The sequence below is a fragment of the Ranitomeya imitator genome, chromosome 3 (genome assembly GCF_032444005.1).
Source record: "Ranitomeya imitator isolate aRanImi1 chromosome 3, aRanImi1.pri, whole genome shotgun sequence".
In the NCBI taxonomy this organism is placed as follows: Eukaryota; Metazoa; Chordata; class Amphibia; order Anura; family Dendrobatidae; genus Ranitomeya; species Ranitomeya imitator.
In genome coordinates this window covers 181014395-181040930 of record NC_091284.1, presented here as the reverse complement: position 1 = coordinate 181040930, position 26536 = coordinate 181014395, and the positions used below count along the sequence as shown (strand labels likewise).

General features: G+C 43.9%; 1 protein-coding gene across 1 annotated transcript in view; it reads left to right on the top strand.

The window, feature by feature from the left end:
* DIPK2B (divergent protein kinase domain 2B) overlaps positions 1–26536 on the top strand; it is a 216541-nt gene that overhangs the window by 24383 nt on the left and 165622 nt on the right. The window contains exon 2 of the mRNA XM_069760081.1: positions 15084–15348. Coding sequence (XP_069616182.1) covers positions 15084–15348 — 265 coding nt within the window. The remainder of the gene's footprint in view (positions 1–15083; positions 15349–26536) is intronic.

Below are 26536 nucleotides of genomic sequence, written 5' to 3'. Positions count from 1 at the left end.
ATGTTTTTTAAAAGCATGATGAGAAATTTCACAAGAGAAAAACCAAGATCCAGACACCGCCAATTGGACTACAGAGGGCGTGTGACATGACTCTGTGGACCAAAATATGGAAAAATTGTAGCTATCAAAATGTGGTAACGCAAAAAATATTTTTTGGAATAAAAAGCGTCTTTAGTGTGTGACAGCTGCCAATCATAAAAATCAACTAGAAAACCCACTATAAATAGAAATGGCTAGGGTTAGGGTTAGGGTTTGGATCCCTAGGGTTAGGGTTAGGGTTTGGATCCCTAGGGTTAGGGTTTGGATCCCTAGGGTTAGGGTTAGGGTTTGGATCCCTTTATCACCTTGATGGGTTAGGGTTAGGGTTTGGAATACCTTTATCACCTTGATGGGTTAGGGTTAAGGTTTGGAATACCTTTATCACCTTGATGGGTTAGGGTTTGGATCCCTTTATCACCTTGATGGGTTAGGGTTAGGGTTTGGATCCCTTTATCACCTTGATGGGTTAGGGATAGAGTTTGGATCCCTTTATCACCTTGATGGGTTAGGGTTAGGGTTTGGATCCCTTTTTCACCTTGATGGGTTAGGGTTAGGGCTAGGGTTAGGGTTTAGATCCCTTTATCACCTTGATGGTGGGGGGTGGCTTATCAGTGTGTAGACTTGTTTTTCTCTATGGAAACGCATGCATTAAAAAATGCAACAAAACACATGTGCTAAAAAACGCATGCGTTTACATAGACAGCAATATGTTTTTTGCCGCAAAAAAATGCATGCGTTTTGCGGCAAAAAAAGCCTCTAGAAATTACTACATGTTGCATTTCCGCAACAAAATGCAAGCATAGAAACGACGCATGCGTTGTCAAACACGGCAAAACGCATACATAAAAAAACACATGCGTTTTTAATGTTAAATATAGGGGAAAAAAACGCATGCGTTTTTTTGCGTTAAAACGCAGCTGCAAAAAACGCAAATGTGAAACCAGCCTAAACCATTTTCTTCCATGTGAAATCTGGGATTTTGCTACGAGCATTTATTTATTTATTTATATTTTTTTTAACCCCTTTACCCCCAAAGGTGGTTTGCACTTTATGGATCGGGCCAATTTTTACAATTCTGACCACTGTCCCTTTATGAGGTTATAACTCTGGAACGCTTCAACGGATCCCGGTGATTCTGACATTGTTTTCTTGTGACATATTGTACTTCGTGATAGTGGTAAAATTTCTTTGATATTACCTGCGTTTATTTGCGAAAAAAACGGAAATTTGGCAAAAATTTTGAAAATTTCGCAATTTTCCAACTTTTAATTTTTATGCAATTAAATCACAGAGATATGTCACACAAAATACTTAATAAGTAACATTTCCCACATGTGTACTTTACATCAGCACAATTTTGGAACCAAAATTTTTGTTAGGGAGTTATAAGGGTTAAAAATTGACCAGCAATTTCTAATTTTTAGAACACCATTTTTTTTTAGGGACCACATCTCATTTGAAGTCATTTTGAGGGGTCTATATGATAGAAAATACCCAAGTGTGACACCATTCTAAAAACTGCACCCCTCAAGGTGCTCAAAACCACATTCAAGAAGTTTATTAACCCTTCAGGTGTTTCACAGAAATATTTGGAATGTTTAAATAACTTTTTTTCACAAAAAATTTACTTCAGCTCCAATTTGTTTTATTTTACCAAGGGTTACAGGAGAAAATGGACCACAAACGTTGTTGTACAATTTGTCCTGAGTACGCTGATACCCCATATGTGGGGGTTAACCACAGTTTAGGCGCATGGCAGAGCTCGGAAGGGAAGGAGCGCCATTTGACTTTTCAATGCAAAATTGACTGGAATTGAGATGGGATGCCATGTTGCGTTTGGAGAGCCACTGATGTGCCTAAACATTGAAACCCCCCACAAGTGACACCATTTTGAAAAGTAGACCCCCTAAGGAACTTATCTAGATGTGTGGTGAGCACTTTGACCCACCAAGAGCTTCACAGAAGTTTATAATGCAGAGCCGTAAAAATAAAACAAATTTTTTTTCCCACAAAAATTATTTTTTAGCCCCCAGTGTTGTATTTTCCTGAGGGTAACATTAGAAATTGGACCCCAAAAGTTGTTGTGCAATTTGTCCTGAGTGTGCTGATACCCTATATGTGGGGGAGAACCAGCGTTTGGGTGCATGGGAGGGCTCGGAAGGGAAGGAGCGCCATTTGGAATACAGACTTAGATGGAATGGTCTGCAGGCGTCACATTGTGTTTGCAGAGCCCCTAATGTACCTAAACAGTAGAAACCCCCCACAAGTGACAACATATTGGAAACTAGACCCCCCACGGAACTTATCTAGATGTGTTGTGAGAACTTTGAGCCCCCAAGTATTTCACTACAGTTTATAACGCAGAGCCGTGAAAATTAAATAAAAAATTTCCCCTCAAAATTATTTTTTAGCTCCCAGTTTTGTATTTTCTCGAGGGTAAAAGGAGAAATTGGACGCCAAAAGTTGTTGTCCAATTTGTCCTGAGTGCGTTGATACCCCATATGTGGGGGGAACCACTGTTTGGGCACATGGGAGGGCTCGAAAGGGAAGGAGCGCCATTTGGAATGCAGACTTAGATGGAATGGTCTGCAGGCGTCACATTGCGTTTGCAGAGCCCCTAATATACCTAAACAGTAGAAACCCCCCACAAGTGACCCCATATTGGAAACTAGACCCCCCACGGAACTTATCTAGATGTGTTGTGAGAACTTTGAGCCCCCAAGTGTTTCACTACAGTTTATAACGCAGAGCCGTGAAAATAAAAAATCTTTTTTCCCACAAAAATTATTTTTTAGCCCCCAGTTTTGTATTTTCCCAAGGGTAACAGGAGAAATTGGACCCCAAAAGTTGTTGTCCAATTTGTCCTGAGTACGCTGATACCCCATATGTTGGGGTAAACTCCTGTTTGGGCACACGGGAGAGCTCGGAAGGGAAGGAGCACTGTTTTACTTTTTCAACGCAGAATTGGCTGGAATTAAGATCGGACGCCATGTCACGCTTGGAGAGCCCCTGATGTGCCTAAACAGTGGAAACTCCCAATTCTAACTGAAACCCTAATCCAAACACACCCCTAACCTTAATCCCAACAGTAACCCTAACTACATCTCTTACCCAGACACACCCCTAACCCTAATCCCAACCCTATTCCCAACCGCAAATGTAATCCAAACCCTAACCCTAACTTTAGCCCCAACCCTAACTGTAGCTTTAACCCTAACTGTAGCCTTAACCCTAGCCCTAACCCTAGCCCTAACCCTAACCCTAGCCCTAACCCTAACCCTAGCCCTAACCCTAATGGGAAAATGGAAATAAATACATTTTTTTATTTTTTTATTTTCCCTAACTAAGGGGGTGATGAAGGGGGGTTTGATTTACTTTTATAGCGGGTTTTTTAGCGGATTTTTATGATTGGCAGCCGTCACACACTGAAAGACGCTTTTTATTGCAAAAAATATTTTTTGCGTTACCACATTTTGAGAGCTATACTTTTTCCATATTTGAGTCCACAGAGTCACGTGAGGTCTTGTTTTTTACGGGACGAGTTGACATTTTTATTGGTAACATTTTCGGGCACGTGACATTTTTTGATCGCTTTTTATTCCGATTTTTGTGAGGCAGAATGACCAAAAACCAGCTATTCATGAATTTCTTTTGGGGGAGGCGTTTATACCGTTCCGCGTTTGGTAAAATCGATAAAGCAGTTTTATTCTTCGGGTCAGTACGATTACAGCGATACCTCATTTAAATCATTTTTTTATGTTTTGGCGCTTTTATACGATAAAAACTATTTTATAGAAAAAATAATTATTTTTGCATCGCTTTATTCTCAGGACTAACTTTTTTATTTTTTCGCTGATGATGCTGTATGGCAGCTCGTTTTTTGCGGGACAAGATGACGTTTTCAGCGGTACCATGGTTATTTATATCCGTCTTTTTGATCGCGTGTTATTTCACTTTTTGTTCGGCGGTATGATAATAAAGCGTTGTTTTTTGCCTCGTTTTTTTTTTTTTTCTTACGGTGTTTACCAAAGGGTTTAACTAGTGGGACAGCTTTATAGGTTGGGTCGGTACGGACGTGGCAATACTAAATTTGTGTACTTTTATTGTTGTTTTTTTTATTTAGATAAAGAAATGTATTTATGGGAATAATATATATATTTTTTTTCATTATTTAGGATTTTTTTTTTTTTTTTTTTTTTTTACACACTTGGAAATTTTTTTTAAAACTTTTTTTACTTTGTCCCAGGGGGGGACAATACAGATCGGTGATCTGACAGTTTGCACAGCACTCTGTCAGATCACCAATCTGTCAAAGAGTGCTGCAGCGTTACCAAGTGCCTGCTCTGAGCAGGCACTTGTTAAGCCACCTCCCTTCCTGCAGGACCCGGATGCCGCGGTCATATTGGATCCGGGCCTTGCTGCAGGGAGGAAGGTAGGAGACCCTCGCAGCAACGCGATCACATCGCGTTGCTGCGGGGGTCTCAGGGAAGCCCGCAGGGAGCCCCCTCCCTGCACGATGCTTCCCTGCACCGCCGGCACATCGCGATCATGTTTGATCGTGGTGTGCCGGGGGTTAATGTGCCGGGAGCGGTCCGTGACCACTCCTGGCACATAGTGCCGGATGTCAGCTGCGATAAGCAGCTGACACTCGGCCGCGCTCCCCCCGTGAGCGCGGCTGATCGCGCTGGATGTACTATTCCGTCCTTGGGAAGTAGGGCCCACCCCACATGGACGGAATAGTACGTCTAATAGCAGAAAGGGGTTAAACTTAAAAGCATTTGTTATTAGTCACTGAAAGGAATGTGAACATGCAATCTTATGATTGCATTGGTAATGCACAATACTGTTTAAGTAGTGTTGTGTTTTACATCATCCTGTCAGTTCCTGACTCACAGGTAGCCTATGAGGCTTCACCTCTCTCGGAATCTGATGTGGTGAATGACAGACCTGAAAGCCTTTAGGTACCTTCACACATAACGATATTGTTAACGATATCGTTGCTTTTTGTGACGTAGCAACGATATCGTTAATAAAATCGTTATGTGTGACAGCGACCAACGATCAGGCCCCTGCTGGGAGATCGTTGGTCGCTGAAGAAAGTCCAGAACTTTATTTCGTCGCTGGATCTCCCGTGGACATCGCTGGATCGGCGTGTGTGACACCGATCCAGCGATGTCTTCACTGGTAACCAGGGTAAACATCGGGTAACTAAGCGCAGGGCCGCGCTTAGTAACCCGATGTTTACCCTGGTTACCATCCTAAAAGTAAAAAAAACAAACAGTACATACTTACCCACAGCCGTCTGTCCTCCAGCGCTGTGCTCTGCACTCCTCCTGTACTGGCTGTGAGCGTCGGTCAGCCGGAAAGCAGAGCGGTGACGTCACCGCTCTGCTTTCCGGCCGCTGTGCTCACAGCCAGTACAGGAGGAGTGCAGAGCACAGTGCTGGAGGACAGACGGCTGTAGGTAAGTATGTACTGTTTGTTTTTTTTACTTTTAGGAAGGTAACCAGGGTAAACATCGGGTTACTAAGCGCGGCCCTGCGCTTAGTTACCCGATGTTTACCCTGGTTACCGGCATCGTTGGTCGCTGGAGAGCGGTCTGTGTGACAGCTCTCCAGCGACCAAACAGCGACGCTGCAGCGATCCGGATCGTTGTCGGTATCGCTGCAGCGTCGCTTAATGTGAAGGGGCCTTTTGTCTGAATACCAGTTACCATAGCACACCATTGAAACCCTACAATCATGCTGCAGGGGCGTCAATAGGACGATAGATGTTGTGCTTTCCCTCTATCAAACTCCTCGTGTGCCGCTGTCATTATTGATAGCGGCATATGAAGGATAAAACTGCTAGTCTATGCGAGACCTCCATTCTTAGCAGTTACAGCAAGAGCCTGGCTATGTATAGCAGTCAGGATCCTGCAGCTCACCAGTACATCAATCACTATGACAGATACATCTGGATGTACCTTGTTTCGTCTGTAAATATTCTGTTTATATTTTGGGAATAAAATTTTGTGTATTATACTCACATGTGGAATGGACTGTTTACTCCAAGAGTTACTTGTAGGATTCATGTCTTGGGAGTGTCCTTAATGTTAACCCATTTTGTCCCTTTATGGGCATATGGCCTCTCATTTTGATTATTATGTATCAGTGGAACCTGTTTACAGAAACCAGCCCCGGTAGCATGGAAAGTTAAACCGAGAATGCAGATGTGTGGATAATAATAATCTTTATTTTTATATAGCGCTAACATATTCCGCAGCGCTTTACAGGTTGCACACATCATCTCTGTCCCCGTTGGGGCTCACAATCTAGATTCCCTATCAGTATGTCTTTGCAGTGTGGGAGGAACCCGGAGGAAACCCACGCAAACACGGAGAGAACATACAAACTCTTGCAGATGTTGTCCTTAGTGGGGCTTGAACCTAGGACTCCAGCGCTGCAAGGCTGCTGTGCTAACCACTGAGCCACCGCGATTCGTGGATCGATAACAAAGAGCAGCCCAAGGCTAAATTGTTTATTTAATCACCTTAAGGGCACACTAGACAAAGCACTGTAAACATAATGGTTATACATATACAATGATCCTATAGGCAAATACAATTTTATTAGGACAAAATATGTAGTTCTTCCCACACAACATGTTGTAGCGACCTCCCCAGCAAAAAGCAATAGGCAATGCTTTACATAAGCTTTTAACCCCTTTGGGTAACTCCCCTCCTGCTCTCTGGGAAGAACCTAAATCCCCTCCCCTTGCCTCTGGCAGCTAAAAACTCTAAAACCTAAGATGACTCATAATTCCTTAATGGACTGTTCAAGTGAGGTGGTTTTGTCGCCATTGGATATGGCAGGGCCCCTGCTATGCGTTGAGACCAAACACAGCTTTGCTACCTGGCTTCTACTAGACATTCCACGCACATCCCTATCCTTGGGTGCAAGAGCGGATTGAGGCCCTGGAAGGCATTTGTCCTCGAAAATGTAACCAGTGTGTGGCTAGGACATGCAGTAAGTCCATATTCTCCTTATGAAATACTAGTTTTCTGAACAAAGCAGTTAGACTGCATAGATTCCATATTGCAAGCAAGTCTTTTGTCCTGAACCTTAGCTGACCTAGGCAGTGAGATCTGTAACTCAAAGCCTTTTGAGGTTTGACTGTCTGCGGTGTTAGGTGTCCTGTTACAGCTGCACAAAGGAAGGAGTTTTTATAATCCTATGCCAAATAGAATACAAATGATTGACATGAAATTATATCTCCAATATTCTTCACATGGAAACACTCCTTAGTTGCCCTGGCTATGTATTTCGGGTTATTGTCATTCTGGAAAACCCAGCATCTACAATGCTTCAATTCTCTTCCTGCCACTATTTTAACTCCACGCGCCCTACTCCCTTGCAGTGATGTGTGCAAGAGTGCTCCATTGCTGCTGGTGCCGTGTCTCCTAATGGCACCGCGCAGTAGCACACAGGGTTTTCTTCTGGGCTCCACCCATTCCAGGGTGGGGTTGCTTCTGGCCCCTCCACCCATTTCTTAGTAATCTGCTTAAGTAGGCAAGGTCCTCTTCTTCTTCAGTGCACCCACCATGGGTGGAATGAGTGATGTAGTGGGACAGATTTTCGCGCCATCGCTGCGCGGTCACACCCACGAAGGAGGTCATCACAGTTGTTGTTCTCCTTGTTGATGCCAAACTCCGCCATCTTTAGAGCCGCCATCCTTGCCATCAACACGTCAGTCATATATGAGGTTTTAGACAAGTCCAGTATATCAGTTACATCCAGTTTTTCTGTAACATTTGCAACATCTTCTTCTCTCTTTCTGATCAAATTTAAAGTATCAGTCTCTCCTTTTTCTATGGCATCCCCACTCCACAAGGCTGCAGGATCCTGCCGACTATGCGAAGTGTGAGGGAGAGCCAGAGCTGTAGTCATGGCTGAGATTAGTGGCTCTTGTGCACCCTGACCTCCCATCACATGAACACAATGTCCCTTCTACAGCCTACCTTCTGCTTCACCTTCCGCACTATCAGGGTCCCGTTGGGAAGGCTGAAGTTCAGCTGCTTCCATGATTGTACAACAAGAGACAGAGTCCATTTCAAACTTAAAACTAAGAACTTTACTCTTTGCTTGTCGCACCACATTCTTGTCGGTTACAACATCAGCATTAGGTTCCATACAGTCCACGTTCTCCGCTCTGCCTACGCTTTCTCCTATGTCCTTCAGTACATTACGGGGTCTTATCGCCTCTTGCGATAACACAGCATCCTCTCTGTGCGAGCTCACTACACTTGAGAGTTCCCTCGTCCGTTTAGACCCAAAATGGAGGGCATCAGCCCATGCGATGATCTGCACAAGCTCCTGCCCCAAGCTGCGCTAACACTGCTGCTTCAGCTGCACTTCTGTCCATCTGGAATCTGAATGGCTGGGTTCCTTGATTAGCGTTGCAGAGCTGTCCACCCAACACGAGCACTAGGCCCATACTGAATCTAAACAAGAAGACACTTTCCTCTTAACACAGCCAGCCCCTCCTTTAACTATGTACAATATTGTGCACCATCTAGTGTCAGATTTAGGGTACAACACTTACCCTATCGCTACTGACATATACAACCATTAAAATGAAATATGCACATTTCTAACACGTAGCAGAATACTATATACATAGCAGCATGACTTACTATACAATATTTAAGGGGGTAGAGGCCTGGCACCCCCTTACACAGATAACCAACAGGCCCTTCAATGAAACTACTAAACGGTTATTATAAGCTACTAGATTGTGGCCCAATTCTAACGCATCGGGTATTCTAGAATATGCATGTCCCCGTAGTATATGGACAATGATGATTCCAGAATTCGCGGCAGACTGTGCCCGTCGCTGATTGGTCGAGGCAACCTTTATGACATCATCATCGCCATGGCAACCATTATGACATCATCGTCGCTGTGCCCGTTGCTGATTGGTCGAGGCCTGGCGGCCTCGACCAATCAGAGACGCGGGATGTCTATGTCCTTTATGACATCATCGTCGCTGTGCCCGTCGCTGATTGGTCGAGGCCTGGCGGTCTCAACCAATCAGAGACGCGGGATTTCTACGTCGATGCTGTGCCACCAGGCCTCGACCAATCAGAGACGCGGGATTTCCTGGACAGACAGACAGACAGACAGAAAGACAGACAGACGGAAAAACCCTTAGACAATTATATATATATATAGATTTGTGAAAAATTACATGGTTTGTGTGCATTGTTTTTATATGGTAAGTCTTTTAGTGACCTTAAGTCTTTTAGCATATAAAAAATGTGTGAAAAAATATCTCTAAAAAACACTGTTTCTACTGCATCATGTTGTTGTTTGATTCATGGGCAACATCTAAGGCCGGGTTCACATTAGCGTTTCTGTGTGCAGTGTATGATCAGCATAGATCCGCATGCGTCATACGTACATATCTTTAACATTGTGTACGCAGGGACATGCCTACGAATGCATTGTTTTGCTGTGTGCGGCGGTGGCCGACGAACACAACATGTTGCATTTTTTAAGGCGTCAAATATTGCACAATCATGCGCATGCGGATGAGTGCATTAAAAAATGCATTACTGTCTATGGGAACGCATTGGTACACAAGGACATGCGCACGCATGCGTACCATATGCATACGTACTTCAGACTGAACATGTCCAGGAACTGATTTCAGCCACTCCTAAAACAAAGGGGTATAAAAGAGGGTGAGGACACAGGAATTTCATTACTCTCAAGATGCTTGATGTAAGCACAAGACTTTGGATGTAAGTATAGAAGCTTTGAAATGTCTGTTTGTCGTTACAGTCTGTACTCTGTACTAATTTTTTTCTGTTCCTTATAGACTGTTTGCTGCTCCGGTCCTGGTGCTGCTGTCCTGGTCCTGCGGTCCTGGTGCTGCTGTCCTTTTGCTGCCTTCCTGGTGCTGCCGTGCTGGTGCTGCCGTGCTGGTGCTGCCTTCCTGGTGCTGCCTTCCTGGTGCTGCCATCCTGGTGCTGCCTTCCTGGTTTTGCCATCCTGGTGCTGCGGTCCTGGTGCTGCGGTCCTGGTGCTGCCGTCCTGATGCTGCCTTCCTGGTGCTGACGTACTGGTGCTTCCATCCTGGTGCTGCCTTCCTGGTGCTGCCGTGCTGGTGCTGCCTTCCTGGTCCTGCCGTCCTTGTGCTGCCTTCCTGGTGCTGCTGTCCTGGTGCTGCCTGACTGCTGTGCTGTTGGACTACTGCCTGTAATGTAGGTATTGGTGTCCATTGTTCTTTTTTTTTGGGATACATTGTGTTTGGCTCTTAACAGTTAAATTTTTCTTATCTGTTCTTTTCTCTAGTGTTTTCACTTGACTGCTGCCTGCTATTCTAACATGTCCTCTACTGAAGCTTCCAAAAGTGGACATGACACTGATTATGTACTCACATTTGATTTACTGATTGGTATGTATTGACTGGCAATATTATACATGTGGTAAATGTATTTTCTTTACAGGGACCTTCCAATGCGGAAGAGCAGGAGCAGTCGAGTGGAAATGATTCTTCCCAGGGTCGTCAGCCACCACAAGTTGCTGAGGAGGAAAGACGGGGTGTAAGAAGCCTTTATCAGAGTTGGCATTGAATTTGTTTTCAGATTTACTTACAAATTCTTTTTTTGCATTTCATCTATCGGTTCCACAACGTGAGGAAGGACAGCGTGACATAGATAACGACCTACTTATTCAAGCTGTGCAAGAGCGAGCAGCATTGTGGGACCCCCATAATCAGAATCATTCCCTGATCCAATGACTCTGCGAAGAAGTCTCAACATCTTTCCAATCCAATGTGTCAATTCCTTCAAACTTGTTTTCCACTCCTAATGTGTCCTCTTCCCCAAAGTGTCCTCTGCCAATGTTTCTGACCCAATCCTCCAATTGACTGCCACTTCCCCTATAACAACTTCCCAAACCACTCCTAGCCTACCATCACAGCCCAACACCCCCCATGTAGCTCCAACCCACTGACCCTGAAAGTAAATCACATTTTTCAAATTGTTTTTATTTTTGTTAGTAAAAATTATTTTGTTTCACAATACCTGTATCCCTGTGTTTTCTTTAACTCTTCATTTAAACATGTGTGTATTGTTGAGTGAAGTATTAACGGGTGCTACAGTTAAGGTGTTTATTATTAAAGTTACAGTCAAGGTGTTAGTATTACAGTCAGAAAACAGTACAGATACATAACATTACAGGTACATTACAGTTAAACCATTTCATCTTGCCATGCCACACGTTCAATATCAGAAACAAAGTAGGCAGCCAATTTATCCCTCATTTGGGCAACTTCCCCTGTAGTCCTCAGAGGGTGAGCGTGGTAATCCTGCAATGTGGTATTAACAGGTTCCTCAAGTTCGAAGTGGGGTCACTCGTTTGACAGGATGTAATTATGCAGAACAACACACCCTTTCACAATCTCATCAATTGTCTCAATTTTAAGATTGATAGCTGTACCCAAAATGTGCCATTTAGCTGCCAGCAAACCAAAGGCACACTCCACAGTCCTTTGTGCCCTTGTCAGTCTGTAGTTAAAAATCCTGTTTGTGTGAATCAAGTCCTGACTCGAGTATGGTTTTATGAGGTTGGCACACATTTGAAACGCCTCATCCCCAACAACAACAAACAGCATTGGCGGTCCTTCAGTGTTCGTAAGAGGTTGTGGAGGTGGAAAATTAAAATTATTACCATAGAAACGTTGGCCCATGTCAGTTTTTGAAAGTCTGCTAATCATTTCCTCATCCAAATGAGCCAACGTCAATGGCGAAAAATCAACACTCAACATCTGCAATCGCCTTGAGAACAATGGAAAATACAGTATTTTTTTATAATTGAAGTACTCAGATTCACTTCCAGCAGGTTTCAGAATCCGAATGTGTTTGCCGTCCACATCCCAATACAGTTTGTAAAATTACAAATTTCCTTGACTTGTTCTGCATTTTTGTGCCAGAGTTCAGTTATGGGTTGGGGGAAGAATTCTACACGTAGAACTTCATACAATGCACGGCAGGTGTCCCCAACAATCCCAGCAAGGGTAGACAATCCAATCTGAAATTGAAAATGTACAGATCTTAAGGTCTCTTCGGTAGCCTGGAATCTGTGGAAAAGAAAATGGAAAAAAAATCAGTACATGGCTTTTAGAACAATAGTATTAATGACAGTTGTTTCTTTTTCAAAATTACGTACCTTAGGGTCACCAACAGACGTTCCTCAGCAGGAATTGCTCTATAGCTGTGTGTCCTGCCTTGTGATGGATCCTCTGACACATAGCAGCAATTCTTGGAGCTCTGTTCAGACATTCTTGTGTACTCAAAAAAACTTTTGCGGGTTTTCACGAAGCTCAGTGTACAATGAGTGGTAGGCTCCACGGCTCTTTCAGACTTCAACAATGGGGTGTTGCCAATAGCGGCAACGATGTTTTCTCCGTCTTTCTCTTCTCCTTTCTTCCTCACAAGCCACAGCAAAAGCAAAAGCCAATTTCAATGATAAATCCAGATTCAGATTGAAGCTCTGCACGCTAAGATCCATCTTGTAGCAGGATACCGCATCAAAAGAAGAGGATTTCATCTGTGCAGTGTGTCTATATATAGAAATCCCATAAACCACGCCCATTGGGAAATACCATTCCCAATGCGCATAAACAATGCAAACGCATACAAAAACGCATACATACGCAAGCACAAGCAGCGTTTTTTTGCCATCATGCGTAAGATCATGCGGATAAAAAAACGCTGCGTAAACATGCGTTTGCATGCGTTTTGGCATGCATTTGTGCATGCAGATGATACGCTGTGCACAGAAACGCTAATGTGAACCTAGCCTTACTTCTGACAAAAAAGTAGCAAAAGATGAAAGAAAAATATTAAACAAAGAATGCAACTTTTTTAGAAAAAATCAAAGGGTGAAATTACTCTAAAAATGATTTTGTGGGCCAATTTGTACATTGGTCACTTATGCCTTCAATACATAATGTTTTAAGAAAATCAGATGTCAATCAATGCTTCATCCGATTGTTCGGCAGACAATTGACTCTCCCATACGCACAAATGTTTGTTTGGCTGTGCGCTCCTGTGTTCATGTGAGAAAACCGTCAGCTGACGCATGGGCAGGCTGCTTATACCCATGAGAACAATGCGATCGGCAGTCCAAAATTAATCTTGAAAGAAATACACCTACCCCGACAATGTTAGCCAGCATCCCCATACACATAAGATTGTTATTCAAACCCATCAATATCGGTGGGTTCGGCCAACATTAGTTCAATGTGTATGGAGCCATTAAGTTAGTGCAGTTAAATCATGGTTAGTGCATCTTACTTCGGATTACTTGAAAACTCATAGCAGTGAAATAACGGTGCCTGCCATAATATCTTTAAAATAGAAACAGGTACAATTCTCCCATAAATGTGTCAACCACTGTGCCCACATTAGTTGTATTCATGGTGTCCCATATATTAGTTCTTGGAACCTATCACACCTTTATTCATGGTACAGTGAGGGCAACAGGGATCAGTGCTTATCCACACTGACATCATTACACTACCAATGTCTATTTTAATATTCCATGAGACTACACTACTTTTAAGAGAGTAGGCATTTATGGTTTTTGTAGATAAAAATGAAAAGTAGGAAACCTTAAGATTGCACAAAATATCCATGATCGCGTATTCATGGAACAATACAATACATGCACTGTAAATAATAACATCAAATACCTCCTTGTGCAAATTTCATAAAAGTTTGTCCAATACATTTATTTTAGTAGTTACGCCCCTTTCACTCCAGATTTTGATAATCTCTTGAAACTCCCCGCAAAAAAACATAGGAATATATTCTTGACACATACTATTGTTTTCTATTGGCCAAGAACTTGCCAAAAGGTGATAACTTTTCTGTAGCAAAGTATACCTACAGAAACCCTTAGGATGAAATCTACACAATTTTATGAGATAAGCTTTAATAGCTTAGTTAAATAGGATCTTTCACCAGTTTTAGTTTGTTAAACAAGCCACATCATGGAATAGTGGTTGCGGAGCTGAATATAATTTTTATTTGTCATCTCCATTGCATAGTCATTAGCGCATAACATTTAAGTTATAGCATAGCTGATTGTGATTACAAACACTTCCAAATCTCCTCTGGGAACAGTGTCGGCGTGAGGGGGAGGTGTAGCTGACAGCTGTAAGAGGAGAGCTGCAGCTGCAGACATGTTTATAATGACAGGCAGCTCTACTGTATTCTCCTTCCTCCCACACTGACTTCCATAAAACTAGATCTATAAGTATTTGTAATCACTCTTAGCTCTAATCTATACTGCACAATAGTTGGAGAGATCAGAGCTGACATCAGGATGTGTTTTTTTTTTCATCTGCCTGATGCCTCCTGCTTATTATTGGCCAATGTCATGCAGGGGACGAAGTACGTCCCTCCAGAGAAAAATCTCTAGTTACGCCCAGTAGGGTTTATCATAAATGATAAACTTTACAAGCTAATATATCTCCACAATAGAGATGAGAAATTAGAAAACTAAAAATACACAATTGTTTTGCAATCATTCTACAAATTTAAAACCTTCAAAAATTATGGCAGGGAAGGAAAACCTGTACCCTTAATGATGTAAAGTTTAAAGAGATTTATATAGGATGGTTAATTGGTCAAATCTAAAATATGGATAAACTTAAAAAGCTTTATTACCTGCACACTTGTGGTACTGTATACAGAGCACACATAGAAAATAATGAAAAAAACTAATAACTTTGAGACATTCCTATAAGAAGTAGGCACAGTACATTCCTCCTCATCTTTTTCGTAGTATGCCTGGCATACCATGGATTATCATGGCACGGTAGAACTTTTAAAATGTCACAAACTAACAATATAATTTTATATAAACGGGAAACATCAAACATTATATATATATATAGACCTCTACAAGCAAGCACATTTAAATCCATGTTTTTGTAGTTACAAATACATTTCCAGTCTGAAAAACATTGCCCATGTTTTGTCGTTCAAGGTTTCAGAACTGGCTGGCTCCACATCTGCAGCTTCCCCTTCCAGATCTTCATAGTTATGAAGGGAACTATAGTGATGATGGAGAAAGCTGGAGACCTGTTGAGATTTCTCGGTTATCTACAAAAATGCAACATGACTTGGGTGATCAGAGGATCTGCATTAATTTTACCAAGAGGAAATCCTGCAGCATTGAAGGAATCCTAAGGAGGACGGAGAGATTTAAGAAGTGGACGACAGCTGAGCGTCTTACTCCAGATTTAGTACAAGTGAGTGTTATCTAAACTAAAATGGTACAGTATGATTCAATATTCAAAAACTGTATTTACAGAAATCACATAATATGCATTTGCTAATGGACATTGGTGGAAAGCCAGGATTTACTGTCATCTATAGGCTTTGCCAAAAAATATCTATAGGCTCAATTTCGTTTATGGTAATAGACTGGAGTGGCATTGTGTGGGGAATATTACTGATCTTTAAAAAGGTTTACAGGAATACTATATTTAACATTTCTCTTTTGTACAGATCATCAATATCAAATCTGTTGGAATCGAACACCCGTCACTCCCACTGATCAGCTCTTTTTAGCTCCATCAAGGCCTCATGTAAACATTGAAAGGAATTGAACAACACAACTCAATTTGATGTGTAGCTGTAGAATCCAAGAACTGCAGATCAGCTTCTATTTAAAGGTAGAAAAGAGGAGCTGATCGATTTGCGGGATTCCAGTCCACCGTCCAGGCCAATTGTACCTAGTGACTAGGGAGTCCTGCAAATCTACTACCTTCTGGCATCCACACTGTGGTTTTTGATTAGCCAGGGCTGGCGCAACTTCATCTGTGTTTAACGTCACACAGATGATCTTGCTCCAGCCTGGGGACACCGGAAGGTAAGTGATTTGCAGGACTGTCATCAAGCCACCAGGTACCACTAATTTAGATGGTGTCCCGGAGTCCTGTCAATTGATCCGCTCATTTCTATACAAAAAGTGATCTGCAGTTCTCAGAAGCGGCCACTACTCTGAGCAGAGCTCTTCCTTCAATGCTTATATCTAGCCACCACTGGAGCTAATAACACCTGATAGGTGGGAGTGACCAACATTCAATCCCCACAAAACTTATATTAGTCAATAACACCAAGGAAAATGAAGAGATACATAGTAGTAAAAATATATAACTCTATTAATAATGGTTAAAACAGTAAATACATTACACAGTGCCTCACAAGGGAGAAGACACAGACTCTTAAAGATAAATATAATGAAAAATTAATCAGAATAAATGCTGCCACATGAGGTAGTGATGTGAAATGGTGACAAAAAAATGGTAGGAAAGATCAAGACATAGTATGGAAAGGTATCTTAAAACAATTGATGCCCCCGGAAGAAGCCAGTGGTGAAACGCGTGTTGTGGTGTGGGGACGCCACTCCGCTACAATTAAGGTAAACTACTCTGTTTCTATTTCTGCTTTAGGGCTGCATAGGTATTTTCTCCTCACTTTTGGGTATCAGCCTTTTGGCTGTGGAGACACCTACACTCAAGCCCATGTATCGGCGGCATTGCATAGCAGCAATATTCCACTGTGAATCTGGTATACATTTCATTGTATTTGAAAAGACTGCACATTATTCTGAACACCTACTAAATCATTGCTTTAAGATAGCTATCCATACTATGTCTTGATCTTTATATATTTTTACTACTATGGATCTCTTCATTTTCTCTGGTGTTATTGGGTACCAGGATGCTGTGATCAAATTTGATAAATGCAGATTTTGCTATAGATGTCCCTTGGATGTAATCTTATACTTTGCAAGTAGTGACGAGCAAGGGTTCTCGGATAAGGTGTTATCTGAGCATGTTGGTGTCCTATTCGAGTATTTTGACGTGCTCGAGAAAAATACTCAAGCCGCTGCATGCCTCACGACAGCTGCAACACATGCAGGGATTGCAGGTTTGCTAGGGAATCTCTGCATGTGTTGCTGCTGTTGAACAGCGAGGAGACAGCCATGGCGACTTGAGTATTTTTTTCGAGCACTCCAAAGATACTCAATTGGACATGAGCATGCTCGGATACCACCTTATCTGAGAACCCTCGCTCATCACTATATCAATATTTGCAAAGCATGGAATTCATTGTAAAAATCTGCAGCATAAACTGACATGCTACAGATTTTAAATGAGCTTTCCTAAAATGTCACGCACTTTGTTCCTACAGTATTACATTGTCCAGGCAGAAAACCTGATGAAAACCCATCTCATGTAGAAAAACCCAAACTAGATTGTCCATTTAAAAAATATCTATCAGATGTTCAGATATTAGCACCATTTTCAGATAATGTTCAACCCAAGTTTCCTGGTGGGCACTTGTCAGGACCTAATTACCTGGCACAGTTCAAAGCTGAACCTGACCACATTTGTGTTTATGCATCAGCATTGATAGAGAACGAAGGAAATTTAAAGGAACTATTTCCTAAAAATGTCTACAATTGTTAAAAATATATATATTCATTATTGATGGTGTAATATATAAGAATCTTTTTAAAATGTGCTGTTTTCAAACACTAGGGGGAGCAACTGATATTTGCAATGAATACCTAGCGTACTCTTAGCTCGCATCATGAGGGCATGTGCACACACTGCGGATTTTGCTGCGGATCCGCAGCGGATTTGACGCAGCGATCTGCAGCTGTTTTCCATGAGTTTACAGTACCATGTAAACCTATGGAAAACAAAATCCGCAGTGCACATGCTGCAGAAAAAAACGCATGGAAACGCAGTGGTTTACATTCCGCAGCATGTCAATTCTTTGTGCGGATTCCGCTGCGATTTACACCTGCTCCATAATAGGAATCCGCAGGTGTAAAACCGCAGGTGTAATCCGCACAAAAACCATGGTAATTCCGTAGTAAATCCGCAGGTAGTCCGCAGTGCGGTTTACCTGCGGATTTACAAAAACAGGTGCGGAAAAATCTGCAGGCATCCCACCTACATGTGCATGCAGCGCCCCAGAGACCTGGTCGTTGCAGTATGGCCCCAAGGCGAGTAGCGGTACGTCCGATGGCACTAAAGAGTTCTCCTGACCAGGTATCACCAGAACACATTACACTTCACACTCCGGCCACTAGGGGGAGCACTCCTCACACTGGTAAAACTAGGGGCTGGGGAGGAAGTTAGTCAGAAGCTGACTGGGTTGGAACCAGGCAACATCCCGTGGCAGGGGGTGTTGCGGGGAGAAGACACAGGGGGGTCCCTGTCAGGCGTGGGAACCTGGCAGGTGCCTAGCGACAGAACAGAACGTAATGGAACCGCGCCTGCACACCTTGCGGCGGTATCCTAAGAAGGAGACAAGAGGGGAAGAATATTGTGGAACAATGTAAACGAGATCGGCACAAAGGAGAGCCAGTAAGAGTCGTGCCGAGAGAGGAAGGCAACATCTTACTGAGGCGCGTAGTCGGTGGCCGGATCACCGTAGGAGTAACTGACTTCAGGCCTTACTTCAAATTCCGCTGGACAGTTGATTAAAGGTTGGCTGTCTGTTATGTTTGCTAATGACAGGTGTTATGAAGGCAATCCAGAAACACAGTGTGCTTAGCGATCAGAGCGCACACAGTGATCTGACAAATACCCAAAAATACAAGAACGAGCTCTGAGACGTGGAAACTCTGTAGACTGCACACCTGATCCTATCCTAAACACAACTAAAAGCGGCTGTGGATTGCGCCTAACAACTACCTAGGCAACTCGGCACAGCCTAAGAAACTAGCTAGCCTGAAGATAGAAAAATAGGCCTGACTTGCCCCAGAGAAATTCCCCAAAGGAAAAGGCAGCCCCCCACATATAATGACTGTGAGTAAGATGAAAAGACAAAACGTAGGGATGAAATAGATTCAGCAAAGTGGGGCCCGATATTCTAGGACAGAGCGAGGACAGTAAAGCGAACTTTGCAGTCTACAAAAAACCCTAAAGCAAAACCACGCAAAGGGGGCAAAAAAAACCCACCGTGCCGAACTAACGGCACGGCGGTACACCCTTTGCGTCTCAGAGCTTCCAGCAAAACAAAAGACAAGCTGGACAGAAAAAAAGCAACAAAAAAGCAAAAAGCACTTAGCTATACAGAGCAGCAGGTCACAGGAACAATCAGGAGAAGCTCAGATCCAACACTGAAACATTGACAAGGAGCAAGGATAGCAGCATCAGGCGGAGTTAAGTAATGAAGCAGTTAACGAGCTCACCAGAACACCTGAGGGAGGAAGCTCAGAAGCTGCAGTACCACTTGTGACCACAGGAGTGAATTCAGCCACAGAATTCACAACAGTACCCCCCCCCTTGAGGAGGGGTCACCAAACCCTCACCAGAGCCCCCAGGCCGACCAGGATGAGCCGCATGAAAGGCACGAACAAGATCGGAAGCATGAACATCAGAGGCAAAAACCCAGGAATTATCTTCCTGAGCATAACCCTTCCATTTAACCAGATACTGGAGTTTCCGTCTAGAAACACGAGAATCCAAAATCTTCTCCACAATATACTCCAATTCCCCCTCCACCAAAACCGGGGCAGGAGGCTCAACAGATGGAACCATAGGTGCCACGTATCTCCGCAACAACGACCTATGGAATACATTATGTATGGAAAAGGAGTCTGGGAGGGTCAAACGAAAAGACACAGGATTGAGAACCTCAGAAATCCTATACGGACCAATAAAACGAGGTTTAAATTTAGGAGAGGAAACCTTCATAGGAATATGACGAGAAGATAACCAAACCAGATCCCCAACACGAAGTCGGGGACCCACACGGCGTCTGCGATTAGCGAAAAGTTGAGCTTTCTCCCGGGACAAGATCAAATTGTCCACTACCTGAGTCCAGATCTGCTGCAACCTATCCACCACAGAATCCACACCAGGACAGTCCGAAGACTCAACCTGTCCTGAAGAGAAACGAGGATGGAACCCAGAATTGCAAAAAAATGGAGAAACCAAGGTAGCCGAGCTGGCCCGATTATTAAGGGCGAACTCAGCCAACGGCAAAAAGGACACCCAATCATCCTGGTCTGCAGAAACAAAACATCTCAGATATGTTTCCAAGGTCTGATTGGTTCGTTCGGTCTGGCCATTAGTCTGAGGATGGAAAGCCGAGGAAAAGGATAGGTCAATGCCCATCCTACCACAAAAGGCTCGCCAAAACCTTGAAACAAACTGGGAACCTCTGTCAGAAACAATATTCTCAGGAATGCCATGCAACCGAACCACATGCTGAAAGAACAAAGGTACCAAATCAGAGGAGGAAGGCAATTTAGCCAAGGGCACCAGATGGACCATTTTAGAAAAGCGATCACAGACCACCCAAATGACTGACATCTTTTGAGAAACGGGAAGGTCAGAAATGAAATCCATCGAAATATGTGTCCAAGGCCTCTTTGGGACCGGCAAGGGCAAAAGCAACCCACTGGCACGAGAACAGCAGGGCTTAGTCCTAGCACAAATCCCACAGGACTGCACAAAAGTACGTACATCCCGTGACAGAGATGGCCACCAGAAGGATCTAGCCACTAACTCTCTGGTACCAAAGATTCCAGGATGACCAGCCAACACCGAACAATGAAGTTCAGAGATAAGTTTATTAGTCCACCTATCAGGGACGAACAGTTTCTCTGCTGGACAACGATCAGGTTTATTCGCCTGAAATTTTTGCAGCACCCGCCGCAAATCAGGGGAGATGGCAGACACAATGACTCCTTCCTTGAGGATACCCGCTGGCTCAGATAAACCCGGAGAGTCGGGCACAAAACTCCTAGACAGAGCATCCGCCTTCACATTTTTAGAGCCCGGAAGGTACGAAATCACAAAGTCGAAGCGGGCAAAAAATAACGACCAACGGGCCTGTCTAGGATTCAAGCGCTTGGCAGACTCGAGATAAGTCAAGTTCTTATGATCAGTCAATACCACCACGCGATGCTTAGCTCCTTCAAGCCAATGACGCCACTCCTCGAATGCCCACTTCATGGCCAGCAACTCTCGATTGCCCACATCATAATTACGCTCAGCGGGCGAAAACTTCCTGGAAAAGAAAGCACATGGTTTCATCACTGAGCAATCAGAACCTCTCTGTGACAAAACCGCCCCTGCTCCAATCTCAGAAGCATCAACCTCGACCTGGAACGGAAGAGAAACATCTGGCTGACACAACACAGGGGCAGAACAAAAACGACGCTTCAACTCCTGAAAAGCTTCCACAGCAGCAGAAGACCAATTAACCAAATCAGCACCCTTCTTGGTCAAATCGGTCAATGGTTTGGCAATGCTAGAAAAATTACAGATGAAGCGACGATAAAAATTAGCAAAGCCCAGGAACTTTTGCAGACTTTTCAGAGATGTCGGCTGAATCCAATCCTGGATGGCTTGGACCTTAACTGGATCCATCTCGATAGTAGAAGGGGTAAAGATGAACCCCAAAAATGAAACTTTCTGCACACCGAAGAGACACTTTGATCCCTTCACAAACAAAGAGTTAGCACGCAGGACCTGAAAAACCATTCTGACCTGCTTCACATGAGACTCCCAATCATCTGAGAAGATCAAAATGTCATCCAAGTAAACAATCAGGAATTTATCCAGATACTCACGGAAGATGTCATGCATAAAAGACTGAAACACAGATGGAGCATTGGCAAGTCCGAACGGCATCACTAGATACTCAAAATGACTCTCGGGCATATTGAATGCAGTTTTCCATTCATCTCCTTGCCTGATTCTCACCAGATTATACGCACCACGAAGATCTATCTTAGTGAACCAACTAGCCCCCTTAATCCGAGCAAACAAGTCAGATAACAATGGCAAGGGATACTGAAATTTAACAGTGATCTTATTAAGAAGGCTGTAATCAATACACGGTCTCAGCGAACCATCCTTCTTGGCTACAAAGAAGAACCCTGCTCCCAGTGGTGATGACGATGGGCGAATATGTCCCTTCTCCAGGGATTCCTTCACATAACTGCGCATAGCGGCGTGTTCGGGCATGGATAAATTAAATAATCGACCTTTAGGGAATTTACTACCAGGAATCAAATTGATAGCACAATCACAATCCCTATGCGGAGGTAGAGCATCGGACTTGGGCTCTTCAAATACATCCTGATAATCAGACAAGAACTCTGGGACCTCAGAAGGGGTGGATGACGAAATCGACAAAAATGGAACATCACCATGTACCCCCTGACAACCCCAGCTGGATACCGACATGGAATTCCAATCCAATACTGGATTATGGGTTTGTAGCCATGGCAACCCCAACACGACCACATCATGCAGATTATGCAACACCAGAAAGCGAATAACTTCCTGATGTGCAGGAGCCATGCACATGGTCAGCTGGGCCCAGTATTGAGGTTTATTCTTGGCCAAAGGTGTAGCATCAATTCCTCTCAATGGAATAGGACACCGCAAAGGCTCCAAGAAAAACCCACAACGTTTAGCATAATCCAAATCCATCAGATTCAGGGCAGCGCCCGAATCCACAAACGCCATGACAGAAAACGACGACAAAGAGCATGGACAGAAGGAATTTGGACTGTACAGTACCAATGACGGCAGACCTAGCGGACCGCTTAGTGCGCTTAGGACAATCAGAAATAGCATGAGTGGAATCACCACAGTAGAAACACAGACCATTCAGACGTCTGTATTCCTGCCATTCAAGTCTAGTCATAGTCCTATCGCACTGCATAGGCTCAGGTTTAACCTCAGGCAGTACCGCCAAGTGGTGCACAGATTTACGCTCGCGCAAGCGTCGACCGATCTGAATGGCCAAAGACAAAGACTCATTCAAACCAGCAGGCATAGGAAATCCCACCATGACATCCTTAAGAGCCTCAGAGAGACCCTTTCTGAACAAAGCTGCCAGCGCAGATTCATTCCACTGAGTGAGTACTGACCATTTCCTAAATTTCTGACAATATACTTCTATATCATCCTGACCCTGGCACAAAGCCAGCAAATTTTTCTCAGCCTGATCCACTGAATTAGGCTCATCGTACAGCAATCCGAGCGCCAGGAAAAACGCATCGACACTACTCAATGCAGGGTCTCCTGGCGCAAGAGAAAATGCCCAGTCTTGAGGGTCGCCGCGCAAAAAAGAAATAATAATCAAAACCTGTTGAATAGGATTACCAGAAGAATGAGGTTTCAAGGCCAGAAATAGCTTACAATTATTTTTGAAACTTAGAAACTTCGTTCTATCTCCAAAAAACAAATCAGGAATAGGAATTCTTGGTTCTAACATAGATTTCTGATCAATAGTATCTTGAATTTATTGTACATTTATAACGAGATTATCCATTGAAGAGCACAGACCCTGAATATCCATGTCCACACCTGTGTCCAGAATCACCCAAATGTCTAGGGGAAAAAAAAAAGTGAACACAGAGCTGAGAAAAAAAAAAATGATGTCAGAACTTTTTCTTTCCCTCTATTGAGAATCATTAGTTAGGCTCCTTGTACTGTTATGTTTGCTAATGACAGGTGTTATGAAGGCAATCCAGAAACACAGTGTGCTTAGCGATCAGAGCGCACACAGTGATCTGACAAATACCCAAAAATACAAGAACGAGCTCTGAGACGTGGAAACTCTGTAGACTGCACACCTGATCCTATCCTAAACACAACTAAAAGCGGCTGTGGATTGCGCCTAACAACTACCTAGGCAACTCGGCACAGCCTAAGAAACTAGCTAGCCTGAAGATAGAAAAATAGGCCTGACTTGCCCCAGAGAAATTCCCCAAAGGAAAAGGCAGCCCCCCACATATAATGACTGTGAGTAAGATGAAAAGACAAAACGTAGGGATGAAATAGATTCAGCAAAGTGGGGCCCGATATTCTAGGACAGAGCGAGGACAGTAAAGCGAACTTTGCAGTCTACAAAAAACCCTAAAGCAAAACCACGCAAAGGGGGCAAAAAAAACCCACCGTGCCGAACTAACGGCATGGCGGTACACCCTTTGCGTCTCAGAGCTTCCAGCAAAACAAAAGACAAGCTGGACAGAAAAAAAGCAACAAAAAAGCAAAAAGCACTTAGCTATACAGAGCAGCAGGTCACAGGAACAATCAGGAGAAGCTCAGATCCAACACTGAAACATTGACAAGGAGCAAGGATAGCAGCATCAGGCGGAGTTAAGTAATGAAGCAGTTAACGAGCTCACCAGAACACCTGAGGGAGGAAGCTCAGAAGCTGCAGTACCACTTGTGACCACAGGAGTGAATTCAGCCACAGAATTCACAACAGCTGTCTACCTTTTACACCTTTTACACCTACGAAGACATAGGGGGCAACATTGGGAGAGGGGCATCTCTAGGGTCCCGGAAGACCTCCAAGCCTTCCCGTCAAACGGGTGGCGTCCTAGCCATAACATATCTGGGGGACGTTAGAAACTAGCAACATCTGGAACCAAAGAACGAGAGAGAGAGCTGTAGAGAACGAACGAAAGAGAACAGCAGTTGTGAGGACTATTCCAAATGCTCAGCAGGGTAGGACTGCAACACACAGGCGCTATTGGTAGGCAACGATTTCCATCTGCGAGGGAAACTCTGGATGTGCTCATCGGACCGGCCGGTCTCTGATAGCCCGGTTGAACGTGCTCTGGACTGAGTGTACTGAAGCCTTCAGTAAAAGGTAAAGAGGCTGCAACCCTGTGTCCTCGTTATTGACTGCGCCTTACACCATCACCATCCACCTTACTGGGAAGCCCTGGGGACATACTTCACCTGTGGGAAGGTTTACCATCCAGCTGCCATTCCATCACCCCAGCGGAACCCCACAGCAGCGCCGGTCGCCCTGACCGAACACCACAGGTGGCGTCACGAACTACTGACAGACTGTACTACCATTTTCATTGGACGCCCCTTAGCAGGGTCACGACCGGGTCCAGCCACCGTGACAACCGCAGAACAGAAGGAGAAGGGACCGGTACCGAGTGACTTGTGGCCCTGTGTCTGGGGGCGCTCCATGCACATACCCTCTCAGTAGTAAATGTGGGCAGGATCTGCTCCATGTTCATGATGATGTTCATGATGTCCCCCTTCCCTTGTGGGCGGTGGCAAAAGAATAAGCGAGGATGATGTTTAGGGTGCCCTCACATTGACATAAATAGATGGCATCATGAGAAAAGAAGATTATGTGGCAATACTGAAGCAACAACTCAAAACATCAGCCAGGAAGTTAAAGCTTGTGCGAAAATGAATCTTCCAGATAGACAATGCCCCTAAGCATACTGCCAAAATGGTAACAAAGTGGCTAAAGGATAACAAAGTCAATGTTTTGGAGAGGCCATCAAAAAGCCCTGATCACAATCCTATTGAAAACTTATGGGCAAAGCAGAAAAGGCAGGTGGGAGCAAGGTGACCTACAAACCTGGATCAGTTACGCCAGTTATGTCAGGAGGAATGGGTCCAAATTCCGACCAACTATAGTGAGAAGCTTGTGAAAGGATATCCCAAATGTTTGACGCAAGTCTTTCAATTTAAGGGCAATGGTACCAAATACTATTGAAATGTATGCACTTTTGACTTTGCGGTAAGTAATAAAAAAAAAAAAAGCCTTAAAACATTCTCTCTCTCATTATTCTGGGATTTGGCAAGTATTAATAATTATGGTAATCCTAATTGACCAAAAACAGGAAAGGTTTATTCTGATTTCATGTCAGATATTGAGAAAAACATCCATATGTGTCTTTTTATATAGTGCATGGAAATTTCTGGTTTCAATTGTACATACACACACATAGATACACACATATACAGTATATGTTTCTTCATACACACACATAGTAATCTATGACATCATGTGTTCAGATGAGCCCTGGAGGAGGTCAGCCACATAGTTCAGAGTTCAGCTGGAGAGAGCTGCAGAACTCATTGTGGGGGGGATGGGGACACAGCAGAGAGGACTGATATAAGCCAACTGCTGCTGCCATGCTGTCCCTTGCAGTGAGCCCTCCGCCCCTGACCTCTTCTCTGTGGGGAGATACTGCTGGGAATGGAACAGTGGAGGGCGCAGAAGACACAACGTAAGGCCTGCTCTTCCTCCACTGTTGTTCCCTGTGTGCTGTGAGGCCCGTGCCCCCTGACTACAGGCGAACACTCACCATTGGGACTCGCCATGCAGGAGGACAGAGATGGCAGCCAGTGAGCACTCTCATCAGTCTGGTGGGGAAAGCGTTCATTGGCTAGCATCTCTCCCTGCATGACATGTCCCCTTTTTAGTCCCAGCATTCTGCGTACCACCCTATCCCTGGCTGTGAGTAGGGTTGAGCGACTTTTAGTTTTTTAGGGTCGAGTCGGGTTTCGCAAAACCCAACTATCTCAACAGTCGAGTCGAGTGGAATCGGCCGATTATCGTGAAAAGTCGGGGATCGACCGAAACACGAAACCCAATGCAAGTCAATGGGGGAGCATAGTC